General features: G+C 39.8%; 1 protein-coding gene across 1 annotated transcript in view; it reads left to right on the forward strand.

Moving 5' to 3' along the window:
* The first annotated feature begins 1,928 nt into the window (after positions 1-1,928).
* The window catches only part of GARS1 (glycyl-tRNA synthetase 1), a 43,315-nt gene continuing 26,224 nt past the window's right edge, over positions 1,929-19,019 (forward strand). The window contains exons 1-6 of the mRNA XM_055314591.1: positions 1,929-2,188; positions 11,129-11,230; positions 11,984-12,086; positions 13,078-13,219; positions 14,913-15,001; positions 15,853-15,929. Of these exons, the coding sequence (XP_055170566.1) occupies positions 1,961-2,188; positions 11,129-11,230; positions 11,984-12,086; positions 13,078-13,219; positions 14,913-15,001; positions 15,853-15,929 (741 nt within the window). The 5' untranslated portion in view covers positions 1,929-1,960. The remainder of the gene's footprint in view (positions 2,189-11,128; positions 11,231-11,983; positions 12,087-13,077; positions 13,220-14,912; positions 15,002-15,852; positions 15,930-19,019) is intronic.

The following is a 19,019-nucleotide window of genomic DNA, read 5'->3' on the forward strand; positions in this document are numbered from 1 at the left end:
CATATTGTGAATAAATTTACAAGAGGTGAGTTAGAATGTTAATTTGTACATAGTACACCTTCAGTGAATATAACCTATTTTTATTGTCTTGTAGATGTAGCTTCCTATGGGGAACCACTTAGGGAATTCTGCTAAGGGCCATGTGGACCTACTGAAGTGTCCTGAGCAGATGAGCAAGAAGCACAGCTTTGTGTTTTAGAAATAACCACTGAGGCAGCAGTAGGGAGATGCACTGGAGGGGGGAAAACAGATTTGGAGACTAGAGCTGGGACTGTCCTCACGTGAAAACCCATGAGACATTACTGATCTAAAGAACTGCAAATACATATGGAATTGTATTTAAAATACATAGAATTTGAATACGTTTTAATAAAAATGTAAATAAAAGTATATGTACAAGATAAAGTTGTTTTCCAACTTTAAAAACATTAAATTCAAAATTATCTATTAAAATGAAGCCAAATATGGGGTGCCTGGCCTGGGTGGCTCAGTGGTTGAGCGTCTGCCTTTGGCTCAGGTCCTGATCCCGTAGTCCTGGGATCAAGTCCTGCATCAGGCTCTGCACAGGGAGCCTACTTATGTCTCTGCCTCTCTCGTGAATAAATAAATACGAAGTCTTAAAGTAAAATAGAATAAAATAAAATAAAATAAACCCAAATAATTGTGATAAATATCAAATCTTGACATAAAAGTTTTAAAAGCACAAATTGCTTAATATCACAGAAGGTTCTCCTGCACCTGCCCTGCTTATGCTAAACCGTCAGTACTTTTCCAGAACCACGAATGGGAACAGGAAGAGAATATGGACTTCGATAGTACTGGGAAAGGCAACCCCATTCTGGTGAGCCTGTCTACTCTCTCCCAAACTCCTGGGAATTTGGAAACTGTTGGTCACAGGCAATGTGTGTATGGTTGGCTTTAGTAGACGCCATCAAACAGTTCCTTAGAGCGGCTGTATCAGTCCACAGTCCTCGCAGCAGTGTGGGACAGTCCCAGAGCCTCACTTGGCATTTTTCTATCACTTTCATTTTAGACATCCTAGTGGTTGTGCACGATGCTATTTCCATAAACCAACCCTTTCTTTAATTTCCTATTCCCTCTCTCGAAAGGGGCTCCAGCTTTGCCTGCCGACCCGCGTTTGGGGGCAGAAGCCAGGGAAGAAAGCCCTGTCTGGCAAGTCATCCGCTGGGGCCCCCGAGCACAGGGAGCACAGGGAGCACAGGACGGCTTGCCTTGCGGCAGGTGTGCGGGGGCAAGGCCTGGTGGAGGGCGGCGGAGGGAATCGCAGGCACCTGGATGCTCAGCTCCACTCCCCTCCCTGCATTATCTTGTTTCTTGGTCTTTCCTCATCTCTGCTGGTTCACATCCTGCTCACCCTACAAAGGTTGCTCAGGGCTCACCTCCAAAAAGCCCTTCGCATCTCCTCCGCCTTTCCCCAGCTATTTCCATGAGGTCGAGGCAGGGGTGGGGTGTGTGTTAAAATGGGCACATCATTAACCTCTTTTGTGCCTTCATACGAGGAGCAGGAGGGCTTGAGCAACATGGACTCTCCGTCCCTGATGTGTTCGGAGGCTTGTATAGACGTGTGTATTCCCGCGGGCGAGCCCCAGCATCCGCGCCCAAAGCCTGTGTGCTGCGGAGGTCCTCGCGCGTCTCGGTCCGCTCTACCGGAGTGGCGGGCGAGGGGCCCGGCCCATCTTCGTGCAGATCTGCCGGCCGGGTGTCCCCTGAGGTCCCGCCGCCCTCCAGCGCGCCCAAGGTAGAGAGGGTCGCGCATCCCGTGTCGAATCTGCGGGCGGCCGAGCCGGCGCCGCGTCGTGGGGTGCGGAATGTGCGGCTGCGCGCGCGCCGCGGCGTTTACGCGGCGATTTCATCATGCTCGTGGGAGGGGCGGGCCCTGCGCGCCTGCGCGCCTGCGCACCGCTTCCGCCCGCCCCGGACCGCCCAGGCTCGCCGGCTCATGCCCTCTCCGCGTTCGGCGCTGCTCCGAGCCGCCCGCGCCGCGCTGCTGCTGTCCCTGCCGGCCCGGCTGCCGGCCCGGCCCGCTCCTCTCCCGCCCTGCCGGCCGCTCAGCGCGCCCGCCCGCGCCGCGGCCTCCTTCCCCGCCGCCGCCGCCCGGAGCAGCAGCATGGACGGCGCCGGGGCTGAGGAGGTGCTGGCCCCTCTCAGGCTTGCGGTGCGCCAGCAGGTACAGGCATTCGCCGCTCCCCGGGGCCCGGGGCTCTGCTCCACGCCCCCACCCCCGCGAGGTACCTCTCTGCTTCGTCCGCTGGTAGCCCTTGGTGCCCCGGCGTCTTCCTCGCCTCCGCCGCCCTGGACTCGGGTCCCCGTGTGCGTCGGGTCCTTCCTCGCGGGGCCCCCTCGGGTGCCCTCCGACCCCCGCGGCCCTCCGCTCGCCCTCTGCTCTCCTTCCGGCCCTCGGCCGCGTGTGCGCCCCTCCGGCCTCGGGCGGGGCCGCAGCCCGTGCGCTCCCCCCACCGCCCGGCCTAGCCCAGTATCCCCCGCCCCAGGGTTCCGGCCTCTGCGGTACCCTTTGTGCCACCCGGGGGGCGAGGTCCTAATTCATCCCGGGTCACAGGCGGAGCTGTCGGTTCTGTCTTCTTATTGCTGGACACCCCCCCCCCTTTTTTTTTTTAAATCGTCGGGATGCTTTGGATCAAGCGTTTCCTCCTTGACATCTCCCTTCACTCGGTGCTTAGTTCTCAGCCCCATAGGAGGCTGAGAAAATAATTTGAAACGTGGAGAGGGGGTGTCCCAACTTCCCTTTCTGATCGTGATGGGAGTTGGTCGCCCTTCGCTCGCTCCTGTCATCTTCTCCGGGTTCCCAAGGCACAGACGGTTTGGGATTGAGTGAGCTTTACGCATCGCCGACCTGGGAGGACTGTAAAATGTTGCTGAGTTACCTGGGTGAAGTCAGCCATCCATCCTCCTTATGGAACATTTTGAGATGTTTTGATTTTTTGGGGTGGGGTGGGGGCAAGTTTCGTGAGCTGGAGGGCTTGATGATCCAATACAGGCCTCCTTTTCCTAGGGCGCCGCGTGAATATTGGAACGTAGGGAGGACGAGGGAAAAGATCAGCTCGAGTGGATGCTCACATCCAGGGAGGCAAGAAAAGCCAAAAACTTGGCCCAGGACTCGGGTGTCGGTGACCTAGTAGTGGAATACCAAACGGGGTTTCTTCCGCGCGAGTGCCTGATGCAATAACTTGCCTTAGCTCTGGAGGGTGGAACCCTGCCTCGGAAATGATTTTTTTTTTTTTTTTTTTGAGCAGAGTTGCCAAAAATTAAGCAGATTTCTGCCACTTTGTGATGTCGACTCCTCTCCACTTAGAGCCTGTGATCCAATAAGTATTTCTCTTGAAATTTCACTATAAGCTTGATTTTTTCCTTGTTGTTGATATCAGACTACCGTGTATGCTTGTTTTCTGTTTCCCTCGCGGCACCCTACCCAAATACAATGAGGTGTGGTTCCTTTGTCCTTTCTGTAACTCTCAGTCCCCCCCCCCCACATCCTTTACTTGAGGAGGGAGACTACATCTAATTTGGAAAAACACACACCCAAACCCCTCCCTCTGCCACGTTAGCCTGAAACTGCAGCGCAAAAGTGTCCTTACCATGTTGTAGTAAGACTGTGGAGCTAGTTAACTGCAGTAAACTTTGATCCCGCAACGACCTTCTGATGTGATTACTATTTAGTGTGTTGTTTATGTTGGCTCCGGTTTTTTGTTTTGTGTTGAGAACTTTTCAGATTTTTTTCCCTGAAGATGTAAGTTAGTTCTTGTAAGTTAGAGTTCTTTTTCTATTTCTCCAGGACCACCCGTGTATCGGTTAGCTACCTGGAACCTTGAATTGCACAGATTCCAGTGTCAGCTGGAAGAGAATTTAACTTTTTCTTTCTTTCTTTCTTTTCTTTCTTTCTTTCTTTCTTTCTTTCTTTCATTTCATTTCATTTCATTTCATTTATTCATTCATGAGAGACACACACAGAGGCAGAGACACAGGCAGAGGGAGAAGCAGGCTCCATGCAGGGAGCCCAATGTGGGACTCGATCCTGGACCCCAGGATCACACCCTGGGCTGAAGGCAGGTACTTAACCACTAAGCCACTCAGGCATCCCCTATTTTATTTTTAATTAAATTTTTTAAATCTTTATTTAGGTTTTAATATTTAATAGCTCTAGGTTTGAAAAAAGATCTAATACGTTGTCTTTTTTTTTTTTTTCCCATTTACCATATTTTGGAAAAAACTCCATTTGGAGTGTCTTCGCTTGGGAACAGTTGCTCCAGGGCAGTGGTTCTCTGATCTGCAAACCTTTGGAGGTCCTTAAAGTCAAAGCCATTTTCATAATAAAATTGAAATGTTATTTTCATTTTTTACTGTAGTGTTATTTGCACAGAAGATGTAAAAGCAGTAGTGGATAAAACTGCCTTAGCATTAAACAAATGAGGACCCTAAGTCATATTCTCTGTTACAACCTAACAGTTAAAAAAGAAAAAAAAGTTTTGCTTTAGAGTGTCTTTGATGGGGATCCCTGGGTGGGGCAGCGGTTTGGTGCCTGCCTTTGGCCCAGGGCGCGATCCTGGAGACCCGGGATCGAATCCCACATCGGGCTCCCGGTGCATGGAGCCTGCTTCTCCCTCTGCCTGTGTCTCTGCCTCTCTCTCTCTCTCTCTCTGTGTGTGTGTGACTATCATAAAAAAAAAAAAAATTAGAGTGTCTTTGATGGAGCAGCAAAAATTATTAATTTTATTAAATCCAGACCTTTGTTCATACACCTTTTTGGTGTTCTGTGTGACAAAATGGAAATATGCATAAAGCATACAGAAATATGATTGAGGAAAAACACTTGTATGATTGTTTGAGTTGCAAGCTGAACTGTCTTATTTTCATGGAACACTATTTGTCTAATTCACTTTGGATACTAAGCATTCATTTTCTGAAAAATGAGTGAAGTGTGCCTGTGATTTCAAGAAAACAACTGATAGTATTTGTAGGCAATACTTGAATCAGGTTTTTGGTTAATTTTAGAATGTTGGAAACCTTACCTGCTGCATGAGCTTGGCAGCTTCACAGTACTTAACAGACTTTTCTGATGGATGAGTAGTGTTATTAACAAATGTACTTTTTTTGATATAGTGTAATAAATGGGTCAGTATCTAGAAGATTTACATAACTCAGTTATGTAATATTTTCCAAATGATCAATGCATGATGTTATAGAATCAAGTATTGGTAAAAGATTTATTCAGAGTCTAAGATACATTAATGGATTTAATGTAACAGTATAAAAAGTTCATTGGTATAGCTTCCAATTTCACATTGCTGGTAACCTTTAGAAATAACCTTTAAGAAACTACCACTTGTCAGAATTTTGGTATAGTCTAAAAGAAGAATATCCACAGTTATTTCAAAAAGCTTTTAAAACTCTCCCTTTTCTAACTTACGATATTCTTTGTATACTTCACCATTAAAATGGTATATTGCAAGAGAGGCAGATATGCAAATCTAACTATCTTCTGTTAAGCTAGAAATAAAGAGATTTGCAAAATTATAAAACCCACTCTCACTTTTTATTTCGTTTTGGAAAATACAATTATTTTCACAGAAATGTTACTGTTAGCACATTGGCACATATTGAGCTTTTATTATTTAAATGAATTAATATTTTAAATTTGCATTTTAATTTCTAAAATAGTAAAAATTGGTAGAAATAGCCCACAACAACAAAAACTTTTTGGAATCCTCAGTAATTTTTAACTGTATAAAGAGGTTCTAAGACCAAGAAATTGTGGAACTGATGTTTTAGAGGAATGGAAGTATCTGATTTATATGAAGACAGATTTGGGCCCTTGTCTGGAATGCAGCCCCCCACAAGCTCCCATTCCCCTCAGCCTGTTTTTCCCTTTACAGCTCAGTGTTTTCTCCTATCCTCTCATTGTCTCCACTTTCTCATTTCTCATTCATTCATTTTTTCCACTGCTCTCTGCCTTTGGCTCTACTACTGCCCTTGTCTGGAACCCTAACAGGTACTTTTCAATGATTATCATTTTACCTATCTTCAGCATTTAATTGTGTTGATCACACTTTCCTGTCAAGAATGCTTCCCCACCCCCAGCTTTGTCTAAACAGGAAGTGAGATTCTGTAGCTGAAGAAATACGTATCTCAAGTCTCAATACAAACAGGATCTATTGAGATGACTTTCACTTGATCTGGAGATTTAGGGAGGAACTGGTGTAGAGATTTGGTGATATAGTTTCAGTTTCATTGCTTGGAATTAAGAGGTCACTCAAATGATTTTGGTGGATATTGCTTGATGCTCTACCATAGTAATTAATATGGAGAAAAGCAGCCAAGAAGGACCTTTTTGTTTTTTTTTTTTAACTTGTTGTAAAACTTTTTTTTTTTTTTTAAACTGTCAAGATAAATGTTTTTGCAGAATTGCTGGTTGGGTCTCTTTATACCTTTGTATATTTTTGTGTTGCTGTGTCTAGTTATAAAAGTGTAGCCTACAGGGCACCTATAAGCCCTAAAAGTGTAGGCTATAGGGTGGCTCAGTTGGTTAAGTGTCTGACTCTTGATTTCAGCTCATGATCTCAGGGTCCTGGGATCAAGCCCTGTGTCAGGCTCTGTACTCAGTGGGGAGTCTGCTTAAGATTATCTCCTTCCCTCTTCTGTCTCTGCCCCACTTCCCCAGCTCTCTCTTTCTCTCTCTCAAATAAGTAAATAAATCTTTAAAAAAAATGTAGTTGTATTTCTAGAGTTTGGATCTATTAGCTGATGTTCAGCTGTTCAGGAAAACATTAAAATGAGATAGTTCATGTGAAGTGCTGAGAATGCTGCCAACAGTACATATAGTGAGTAAGTTCTTGCTAACTTAGGTATTGCTCTGAGATGATTGTAGTTTATTGGGATGCTAGTTTTACCAAACCATTGCTGGCATGGAGCTCACATTTTCTTGTGGTTGCCAGTTTGATAACATTCTGCACCTTTAGGGGAGGATTGATGTCTGAATTTGGTGAGATAGGATGCTAGAAAAGCCTTTTTAGTGCTTTCTTGGGAGGTCTTTTGTAATGATTTACTGTCTTCCACGCTAATGGTAGGAATAGATGTGTGAATAATATTACTTGTGTTTTAGTACTTCAAATTTTCTTTTGCTGTGATTGGGAAGACAGATGAAACTCACATCGTTGTAGTAGTAATAAGACTTAGGGTGAAGAGCCCTGGATTTTTCTCTGCTTTGATTTTCTATACTAAGAGTGCCCACTAAAGCTTTTGCTTAATTCACAAAGGGAAAATGAAAAGTTTATGAAGTTTCTGCCAATGATTATAAAACATTTGGGAATCTGAGATGAACTCAATCTTAATAAGAGTTTTCTGCCTACATATGTGTAAGTAAAGCTAGGTGAGGAAATGTTTTCTTGTTGGTTTTTTTTTTGGCTGGCTGAATATGTACCATGATATATATGAAGGATCTGTGAAGAAGATCCCTTGGAATGATTTATGTAATAGCTACTCTGTTTAATGATTGCAGGCTCTTAGTTCTAATATATGTCTTTATGGTAGGAATTTATCCAGGAACTAAACTTTATCTTAAGGGTGGTTTAGAGATAGTCATGATATTTCATGTCACCTTCATTCAGCACACCCAATGCATGCATGCAAGCACAACCCAAAATATAATTGAGTGGTGAACAGAGAAGGGAGAAAAAGAATTAGAAAATAGGACTCTATCTGTATTCCATGTTTAGATCACCTCCAATTCTTCTGTTTTCAGGATTGGATCATTATAAATCATGGTTTAATTATTCTATTATTTAGGAGAAGCATGATTATTTCCTTTCTTTTTTTTTATTATTTCTTTACTGCGTTTTACAGAGGATTAACTCAGTGTAGGAGTCCTCGTACTTTCTTTTTTTTTTTTTAATAGCTACACTTTCTTTGTTGTATGTATTCTGTGCTGGAACCTTAAAAGACCCCCAAAAAATTGTTTTAGGGGAATTTATTTAAAAATTTTCCTTCCCTTACTTGTGGCTTTGCTTGCTAGTGTTCTCTTAGAAGTTTCAAAAGAAAAGGTAGATTAAGTGTGTGGGAGTGCTAACCTTTGACACATGGAAGATAGATATTCAGAACTACTTGCTTACTTTCAGACATTCAAAAAGAACTACCATTTGCTGCTTTTCAAAACAAAGGCTCTCACAGAGTTCTTATCCTCATCAAAAGCTCTGTTAGTGAACATTTGTAAGATAGGTGTTCTGATAGGTAGAGGAAAGGAAAAGAACTACTGAGTGAGTAAAGAAATAAGTCAGTAGATATTTACTGCATCATAAGTGCTTTGTACTTTGCTAGGTTTAGGTTGTGATATCAGTCAACAAATATTTGACGCACGCAGTGTCCCCTTTTACATCAGATATTTTGGAATTCCCCATTATTCTCCAACAATGAAATTCATACAAAATATCTACCCTGAAAGTAAACATTATTGAAGGCTTGGGAGTAGGAACAGTCACGAAATTAGAAATGCTTTGTGCTTGTGAAAAGATTTACAAAGGTGGGAGAGAAATGACATGAATTAGGGTAGGTTGCGGTGTATCTTAGCATAGACACTTTTGGATGAGAACCTTATAATGTTTTAGCAATCTCATTTTGGGGTATAAAAGGGAGAGAGTAGATTGAAATTTGAAAATGACCAGATATTGGAGATAAAGAAGGATAACTTGATGTTTCTTGTTTGGGAAATGGTAGATTTGGTTGTTGTTAACAAATGGAAGGCAATACTTAAGGAAAAGAAGGAACAAGTGTAGGGCAGAGAAAAATAATTTAGTTATAAACTAGTTGGATTTGAAGTATTTGAAAAGTAACTCAGCCACTTCAAAGTTGGGGTGTTTTATAGCATGATAACTATAATTTTTTGTGTCTACTGTTTGTTAGGTACTATTTAAAATATCGTACTTAAATTGTTTTATTCACTCTTTATAACAGTTCAGTGAGGATTGTCATCAGTTCAGTGAGGATTGAACAGTTGAGGAAAGAAGCTCAAAAAGGTATCAGCTTGCTCAGGATTTCACAATTAGCTAGAGGGCATAAAACCTCTAAAAAGTCTTTAATTCCTCATAAATACAATGTTTTACAGACTTGTCTAGATGTAGGTTTTTGTTTTGTATATTGTTTGGATTTTATGGTGCTTCCTAAATCTGAGAATTCAAGTGTTTGAGCAATTATAGAAAAATTCATAGTCATTATCTTTTTTTTTTTTTTAAGATTTTATTTGTTCACGAGAGACAACAGAGGGAGGGGCAGAGACCTAGGCAGAGGGAGGAGAAGCAGGCTCCATGCAGGGGGCCTGATGTGGGACTTGATCCCGAGACTCCAGGATCACGCCCTGAGCTGAAGGCAGATGCTCAACCGCTGAGCCACCCAGGCATCCCTCATTATCTTTTCAAATAGAACCTCTTATGGATTTTCTTTATTTTCTTTGAGAATTCTGGTTGGATGAGTGTCAGACTGTCTTTTTTCTGTGTCTCATTGCCCTGTTTGTACTTTTAAATCTTTGTCTCTCTGCTCCATTAAATGGATTACGCATGGATAATTTCTTTAGATCTGTACTGTAAATCACTAATTCTCTCTTAAACTTTGATCTGCTATTTAACCTGTCCAGTGAGTTTTTAATTTCAGTGATTTATTTCTAGATGATCTACGTGATTCGTTTTCTCTTTGCTTATTTATTTATTTACTTATTTTGACGTGTAGGTGACACACATGTTATATAGGTGTACAAAGTAGTAATTTGACAAGTTTATACGTTATGCTATGCAAGTGTAGTTACCATCTGTCACCATATAATGCTATTGTAATACAATTGATTGTATTCTGTATGCTCTTTTTTTCTTGTGACATATTCATTCCATAACTAGAAGCCTCTATCTCCCACTCCCTTTCACCCATTTTGCCCCTTCCTCACCCTTTTGTTGTCTCTTTTAGACCTGAACCTGTGCAGTTCTTTTGCAAGTTTCCTGATTGTTTCTTATAGTCTGTTCTTTGCTCCTGTTTTTGACTTTTTTTTTAATGTCCTGAGCATTTAACAATTGTATTTGATCATTTTAATACTTTCGAGGGTCTAATTCTGTTGTCATTTCCAGTGAGTCTCTCCTATAGTGGCTTTTTTCTGCAATGGGTTTTTAAATTTTGAATTGAGTGCTTATTATTTTGGTTACCTTGATCTGTGGCAATCCTAAAAGGCCTGTGTGGAAGGTCTGCTTCTCTAGAGGGCAGTTACTTCCTTTGGGAACTCAAAGGCTCTATCAATTTGACAACTTTAATTTCTCGACTTGAAGTTTCCTAGGTCATGTAGGTAATGTTCTGTTTGTTTGCGTTTTCAGATTACTTATTTCACCACATTACCATGAGTATGGGAATCAGTATACAGGTGGTAGGTTGTTGGAAGTGAATGCGGTATTCTAGAGTAATTAGCAAGGAAAAATTCTACCAAGAAAAGAGCAGAGGAATATGAGTCAGTTGTGACTAAGAAGAAATGGTCAAAGTAGGTGGGAAACCAAAAGGGTTGTTTTTGTAGGTAGGAGAGAGATTCAGGAGAGGGGAGAGTCGTTTGTTTATTGATTTATTTAAAGATTTTATTTATTTATTCCTGAGAGACAGAGAGAGAGGCAGAGACACAGGCAGAGGGAGAAGCAGATTCCATGCAGGGAGCCCCACGTGGGAGTCGATCCCGGGGTTTCCAGGATCATGCCTTGGACTGAAGGTGGTGCTAAACCGCTGAGCCCCCCGGGCCGCCTGGGAGAGTCGTTTATTTATTGGTTGTGTTCTCAGTACTAACCTTGTTTCATAGTTTTTATCAATGCTTTCCTCTCCTCCTTTTCCACCTGTCTCCTCTCTCAAAAAGAAAAAAGCACACTAGTACTAATCACCCTTAGAACATAGTTATTTGTATACTTTGTGTATTTTGCTGGATTATAAATGCTAAGGGCAAAGACCTTCAGTTATTTATAATGACATCTCACATAATAAACATTCTTACACAGATACTTTTTAAAAAGACATGCTTAAAAACACATTCATTACTTTTTTGACTTTTGAAACCAATCCTGAATATAAACTGTCTTTGTTGACTTAGGGAGATCTTGTACGAAAACTGAAAGAAGATAAAGCACCCCAAGTAGATGTAGACAGAGCTGTAGCTGAGCTCAAAGCCCGGAAGAGGGTTCTGGAAGCAAAGGTGAGTCTTGGGATCCTAAAAGGGGAATGTAAATAGGTACAGGATTGTTCATCTTTATTTAATCTCTTTAGGTGGGAAAGACTAAAAAAGTTTCTGAGCAAGTATCAGTATCATTTGCTTTATCTCTGTTTATCCAGCATGGCTTCTCCTCCTCTACCTGGCAGATTTCTCATGCTTTCACATCATCTCTTACAACATCACGTTGTCTGTGAAGCCTCTATGACTTCTGACCTACCCCTCCCCAGAATCCTGGATTTGATACACTTCATGAATTTCCCTGGAAGGCATTGTGTTTGCTCTTTGTTTTGTTTCGTTTTGTTTTGTTCTTGCCCTTCCTTATGAATTCTATGCTTGGAAATAATGGTTATGTATTAAATATTTTTTCTTTTAAGGAAAGGGTGTATCTATCTGATGCCTCTTCTCAAATCTTTCAAACAATAAATCTCCCATCACCAAACTGAAATAGTTTGGAGTTCCAAGTCTCACTACAGTGATCCATTAAAAATTCAGATATTGCTTATCAGTATCTGCATCTAAGTAAGCTTAGTCTTCCTATTCCTAAATAATTAAAGGTATCTTTTCTGTAATTAAAAGGGGAAAAAAACCTAAGGATTCTATTTTTTAAAGTTATCAAAATTTTGTCTGTTAAATTTTATATTGAATTTGGCTACGGAATCAGTGGAATTCACATATATAAATTAATATTTCTTCTCATCCCTAATCACACGTTTTCTATTTAAAAATCCCTTACAGGAGCTAGCATTACAACCCAAAGATGACATTGTAGACAGAGCAAAAATGGAAGATACCCTGAAAAGGAGGTTTTTCTACGATCAAGCTTTTGCTATTTATGGAGGTAGGGGATTAATGATAGAGCAGTTATGTTGTTGGTTGGTTTAATATTCTTAAATAAAAAAAACTTGGCTTTTCAATTGATACCTAATTGTATCAGGTCACATAAAACAGAGTATTTTGCCCTTGTTTGTTTAAAATTGGCCACTTGGTGTAAAATCTGTTTATTTCTTTCTACTCTACTTATTCTCAAAGACTGCTTTTTTCCATTAGGATGTAGGGAATTGTTAGGAGGCCAAGTAGTAAGCATTTAATATGTCCCTGTGCCTATCAGATAGACTCTTCTTAGGAGCAGTCAGGGCCGTTGTAACATTGAACTACTGTACTATGCCTCTCCACACAAGGGCAGTGATAAGCCAGGGTCCCTAGATTATTCTTCATGGCAACTGTCAGGAGAAAACATTCTTCATGGATATGTAGGTAAATCTGCATCCTTCTGAACACTGTATGAAGGTATAGGCAAAGATAATTCACTGATTAAATGTGCAGTAGTATCTTTCATAGTCAGTGGAGATCATTATACTGGTGTTAGACTTTCAGTACTTTACCATTGAAACTTGATTCGAGTTTGGTTAAGCAGATCTCTAAATGTTTAACTTTTTGAAGTTTAAAAATAGTGGCTCATATATCCAAGAATAAATTAGAGAATTGGGTGCTAAAATTCATCATTGTTATCAGCTGATGCAACAAGTTAGTTTTATGGCAGAAAACTGTAGTCTGTTTTTCATTGTTTCTCATATATGGAGGAACATCTTTTCCCTTTAGTTTTTTACTAATCCTACTTGAAATCCTTAATATGGAGATAGTAAATGAAGCAAGAGTTTTTAATTTTACTTCTGTAGCTAGCTGGAAGTAAGGCTTTTCTATATTGAGGGGCTTGAATTATTGACTTTAATACCTTTTTAGGGAATATATGAAGTTTTACAGTTTCTCATGTCTCCTCGCTTTCATTTGCTGACAGTGACAAGGTAAAGTTCCTTATTCATATTTTATAGGTGTTAGTGGTCTGTATGATTTTGGGCCAGTTGGATGTGCTTTGAAGAACAATATTATTCAGACCTGGAGGCAGCACTTTATCCAAGAGGAACAGATCCTGGAGATTGATTGTACCATGCTCACTCCTGAGCCAGTTTTAAAGTAAGATTTCTACTTTGGCGGCTGAAATTCATTAATATGTGTATTTAAGCACTTCTGATTACCAAACATATTCATTGTAAAAATGTAGAACATAAAGAAAAAATATACACCTAATGTTTATAGACAGCCATGTCAAAATTATTGTGTTTATCCTTATTGTCTTCTTTCTTTGTAAGTCCTTGTATATACATCAGTGTTAGCACACTGCTTTTTTAATGTAATATAGGAGAACATTTACTTATATCATTAAATAATAATATTCTTCTAAAGCATTTTTAATGACAGCATAATATTTTCTCATAGATATACCACAGTTTCTTTAGCTAGTGCCATATTGTAGGCATTTAAATTGTTCCTTGGGTACCTGGGTGGCTCATTTGGTTAAGCGGCCAACTCTTTAGTTTCAGCTCAGGTCATGATCTCAAGATCCTGGGATTGAGCCCCACGTCAGGCTCTGTGCTCAGCAGGGAGCCTCTGTGAGGTGTGTCTCTCTCCCCCCCACCCCCACCCCTGCCCTCATTTTCATGTATGTGCGTGCTCACTCTCAAATCTTAAAAAAAAAAAATTTGTTTCTGATGTTTGAGTCCATTGAACATCCTGATGGATTTTGTGTATATGTGATTATTTCCTTACTCTAAGTTTTTAGAAGTTCTGGGCAAAGGTGTGTATACACTTATAATTACTATTTGTGCTGAAGTGTTAGTACAGAAATTTAGGTCATTCCTACTAACATTGAAATCAGGGCAGGATTTGTAGAATATAAAACGAAAGAAGAATTCTTACATTTTGTATCTCTCATCACTTCATTGTATTTTTTAAAAGATTTTATTTATTTATTTGACAGGCAGAGCCCACAAGTGTGCTCATGAGTGGGGAGGAAGGGTAGAGGGAGAGGGACAAGCAGACTCCTTGCTGAGCAGGGACCTTGATGCTTGGCTCGATCCCAGGACCCTGAGATTATGGCCTGAGCTGAAGGCTGACGCTTAACTGATTGAGCCACCCAGGTGCTCCTCATCATTTCATTTAATGCTGCCTGGTAAAGAGCCCATTTGCACTGTTTAGATCCTTTGGGCTCTCTCAGTAATTTCAGCCAATAAAAACAAGATGAATTCCTGATGATGGATCTAAAAGATCAAGACAACCTTTTCCTTAGCTACTTGCTCCACTAATAGGAACTGTGTAAGAGATAATACCAGTGTCCATATAGTGTTCAGTGGCAGAAGATGCTTTCCTTAAGATTTATCATGAATTTATCATGAATTCTTTCCTAGTCAAGTTCCCCATGATTTTGACCTTTGCTTAGATCACTAGTAATAGGATCTAAGCAATAGTAATTAATTAATTACGTAATGAATTAATTGATTTAACTCTTGAATTAATTGATTCTGCAAGATAGCACGTACTTTATGACAGCTTGTAAAAGAGTGTAATCCAGTTGAAGTCTTTTTCCTGTGGAAAGGAAGAGCTTGGGGAAAGGGTGGGGATAGATTTGAGGAAGAATTTTCTCTGGCCTAAATTATTATCTACCATGGATGTATCGCGATATATATATATATATATATGAGCTTCCATCTTTGATATACACAGATGCATGATATACTATTTAAGCATGATATACTATTGTCTTAGGAGGTAAAGTCTATGTACTAATTTGTATGAAAATAACAAATTGGCTTGGCATTTGTTAACTTAGGACCTCTGGCCATGTAGACAAATTTGCAGACTTCATGGTGAAAGACGTAAAAAATGGAGAGTGTTTTCGTGCTGACCATCTTTTAAAAGGTATGGTTTTTTCACTTCAGATAAATGTTCTTCCAAGTAAAAATGATCAAAACAAAGGGTTTAGATTAAATTTTTCTCATTTTTTTCTATGAGCTTGCTTTGGCAGCATGTATACTCATTTTTTCTATTAAAATTTTTTTTGGGCATAACACAGAGTAAAGTGCATAGATTGTAATTAAACATACAAGCAGACCTCATATTGCACTCCACTTACTGTGCTTTATAATACTATGTGTTTTACAAATCAAAGGTCAATTTGTCAAGCAAGTCTGTCAGTGCTATTTTTCCAACAGCTTTTGCTCACTTTGTCTCTCTCATGTTTCGGTAATTCTTGCAATATTTCAAACTTTATTATATTTGTTATGGTGTTCAGTGATTAGGACTCATTGAAAGCTCAGGTGATGGTTAGCATTTTTTTTTAGTAATATATATTTTAATAAAAGTATACATTTTTTAAAGATACAATGCTATTGCATATTTAACAGAGTACAGTATGGTGCAAACAACTTTTATATGCACTGGGAAACCAAAATGTTCGTTTGATTTGCTTTATTGAAATATTTGCTGTATTGTGGTGGTTTAGAACTGAACCCACACTATCTCCAAGGTATGCCTATACAACCCAAGACCCTTATTTAACAAAAAGTAGTATATGATAATTAGAAATTCTAAGTTAGCAAAAGAATCAAGGTAGCATCACGATTCTCCCTGTAAAATCAGCCATGGAATTTATATAAAGTAAGAACATTATCCTTGTATTCATTTTCTTACCTTTCCAGCACTGAAACTCAAAGTACATTGTCCTTTTATCCATTGATTGAAATTGACATGTACCAACACTGTTCTTGTAGCTCATTTACAGAAATTGATGTCTGATAAGAAGTGTTCTGCTGAGAAGAAATCAGAGATGGAAAGTGTCTTGGCTCAGGTGAGTACTTTAGAGATGTTATCATAGCAACTCAGGTAGGTGTTGTCTTTCAGTGTTTAGTGGCTGTTGAATTCCACATTGTGCTGACCCAGGCCACGATTGTAAGGAAGGGGAATTTACCTTCTGTCTCTCTCTGAATTTTTGTTTTCTTTTCTCTCTACTTTTTGTGACTAACACTTTATTTTACCCCAAACTAGCAATTCAGTGTAAATAGGCATGAAATTTGTTCTGTCTCCTTGGAAACCAATTTTCTGGATTTAATAGCAAAAACCAGAGGCATGACTAGTGATGAATTGTGTTCAGTCTTGATGTGGAGATTTTGGGGCAGATCTCTTTTGAGCACTGTCTCATCAGCCACTTTGCTTCTGGTTGCACTGACCCTGGCTACGTGGTATTATTCTTAAAACATGATGAGCAGGCCCCCTGCTTTTCCTGTAGACTAAAAATTTTTTAACTTCTGTTTAAGTTGGCAAAGTTTAGGGAAGACTTAAAAGAGACCATAGAAATAATGTTCTGATTTTTACCAAGAGCAGGAATACCCTCTATATCAGAAGTAGTTCTTATCCTGTTTTGGGTCACATATCATTTTAAGAATATCATGAGGAATGCCTGGGTGGCTCAGCAGTTGAGCACCTGCCTTCAGCTCAGGGCGTGATCCTGGGATCCGGGATCGAGTCCACATCAGGCTTCTAGCAGGAAGCCTGCTTCCTGCTTCTCCCACTGCCTGTGTCTCTGCCTCTCTCTCTCTCTCTCTCTTTTTCTCTTTCTCTTTCTCTTTCTCTTTCTCTTTCTCTTTCTCTTTCTTTCTCTCTGTGTCTCTCATGAATTAAAAAAAAAAAAAGAATATTATGAAAACTGCACCTCTTTTCCCCAGGAAGATGCACAGGTCCATGTATATATATTATCACCTCATGTATCCGTTTAAGCAAAGTACATTTCTTCAACACCATATTTGATCATGAGGTCCACCAAGGCTCACCTCTTAAATATTATTTACTTGGGCAAAAATGTACATGCATACACACAGAAACCCGTGCTGTATTTATAAATATTTTCTTTATATTGGTATATAAATAGGTGAGGCTATATATAGGAATCCTTATCTCTGCTTTTTTTCTCATGACAGTTTATTGGGTATTTTTCAACTGCTGCCGTATTTTCTAAAAATACGCTGATTTTTTTTCTCCCTGTGATATCTGGCTTTCTAACAGTAGCTAAGAAATTTTCTCCTTCCTCATTTAAATTGAAAGAAACTCTTAATTTGGCTGTTGACTCATCTACCAATTTATTTTCTTCTTGTGAGGTATATTTTTCCTTTGCTTGAAGCTCATTGCTTTAGTATTGTTGCTCATAGTTTAGTAAATCAATTCTTGGATTTTGACACCATTACAGCTGAACATTCATTTCTCATTTCCTTTCTTTCCCAAAGGCATGACCTTTATTAGAAAGAAGAAATGAAAAGCCCTGCTAATTACCCCTAAATTACTGTTTCCCATTTAGAATGTTAGACTTACTAAGATTTTGTGAATATGTGTTTTTGATCTTAACAGTTTCATTTATTTTTTTTTTTTTTAAATTTATTTATGATAGTCACAGAGAGAGAGAGAGAGGCAGAGACACAGGCAGAGGGAGAAGCAGGCTCCATGCACCGGGAGCCCGACGTGGGATTCGATCCTGGGTCTCCAGGATCGCGCCCTGGGCCAAAGGCAGGCGCTAAACCGCTGCGCCACCCAGGGATCCCAGTTTCATTTATTTTTGAGTCAGTTGTCAGAGCAGGAAGTAATTATAATTAGCTGGTTTATTAAGCCATTTATAGTTTGAACACTGACTGTCTCATCACACATCCATGGTCTTAGGAGAACAATCTATTTTTTTGGTTTTGATTTTTTTAGAGAAAATGCACATGTGCTGGTGTGGAAAGGTGCAAAAGGAAAGGGAGAGAGACTTTTAAGTAGGCTCCACACCCAGTGTGTAGCCCAATGCAGGAGCCCAAAATAGGGCTCAATCTCATGACCCTGAGATCATGACCTGATCTGAAATCAAGAGTCAGATGCTTAACCAACTGAGACACCCAGGTGCCCCAGAGAGCAATCTGTTTTTTGATTTGCCATATCAGATGTACGTACAAGCTGTCAATGTAACTAACTTTTATTGAAAATTTGGAGACTGTGGTCCAGTACTCAGTAATGGCCCTGGTGGATTTATGGCCAAAGGCCCATCTGTTTGCTTGATCAAATGATAGTGTTTTCTCCACCTGTTAGTGCCTGTGATTCCTTTTCAGCTTTATGCAGCATGATGGTTTCCTTAAAAGGCACTGATTCACCCTCTGGTAGGAAGAGCTTTATTCCTTTATGTGGATTCAGCAGCTCAGAACTGTTTTTCTTCTCTCTCCATTTGTGCTGACCCATCTCTGCATGTACCAGTTATTAAGTCATTTTTTAAACTTTTTGTTATGACAAATTCAAAACATATACAAATAGAAAATAGTTTATTAAATACTTACATACTCATGAACCTGCTACAGTTTTATCAGATTTTGTTGAATCCTTCCCTGCTTTCCTGTCGTCTTCTCCGGGATTATTTTGAAGTACATCTATAACATCATTGTATTACATTTTCTCAAATGTTAACCAGTTTTTTTCTGTTTGAATTGGGATCCACATTAAATCCATACTTTATGAGTGGTTGGTATAATTCTTAAATCTCTTGCAATCTGTAGGTTCTTCATCTCTAATTTTCCTTCATTTTCATTTAAAAAATTATTTTTTGAAGTTGAGACCTTTTTTTTTTTTTGAGTCATTTGTTCTTTAGTGTTTTCTACTATCTGGATTTAGCTGACTGTATTATTTTAGTGATGTTTCTACATCACTAAATTTTGCTTTATGTCTACATTACTTATAATTTGGTAGTCAGGCCTAGAGGCCCAATCAGATATTTTGGCAAAACACTTAGTAAGTGGTATAGCATGTGCTGTGTGCCAGGCCCTATGCTAAGTACTTTATGTAGTTAATCTTCATAGTAAAGTAGATTCTATTTCCCTATTTCACAGATACACAAATTGAGGCTCAGAGTAGTTAGGTAAGAATTTAC

This window comes from Nyctereutes procyonoides, unplaced genomic scaffold (assembly GCF_905146905.1).
Source record: "Nyctereutes procyonoides isolate TBG_1078 unplaced genomic scaffold, NYPRO_anot_genome, whole genome shotgun sequence".
NCBI lineage: Eukaryota > Metazoa > Chordata > Mammalia > Carnivora > Canidae > Nyctereutes > Nyctereutes procyonoides.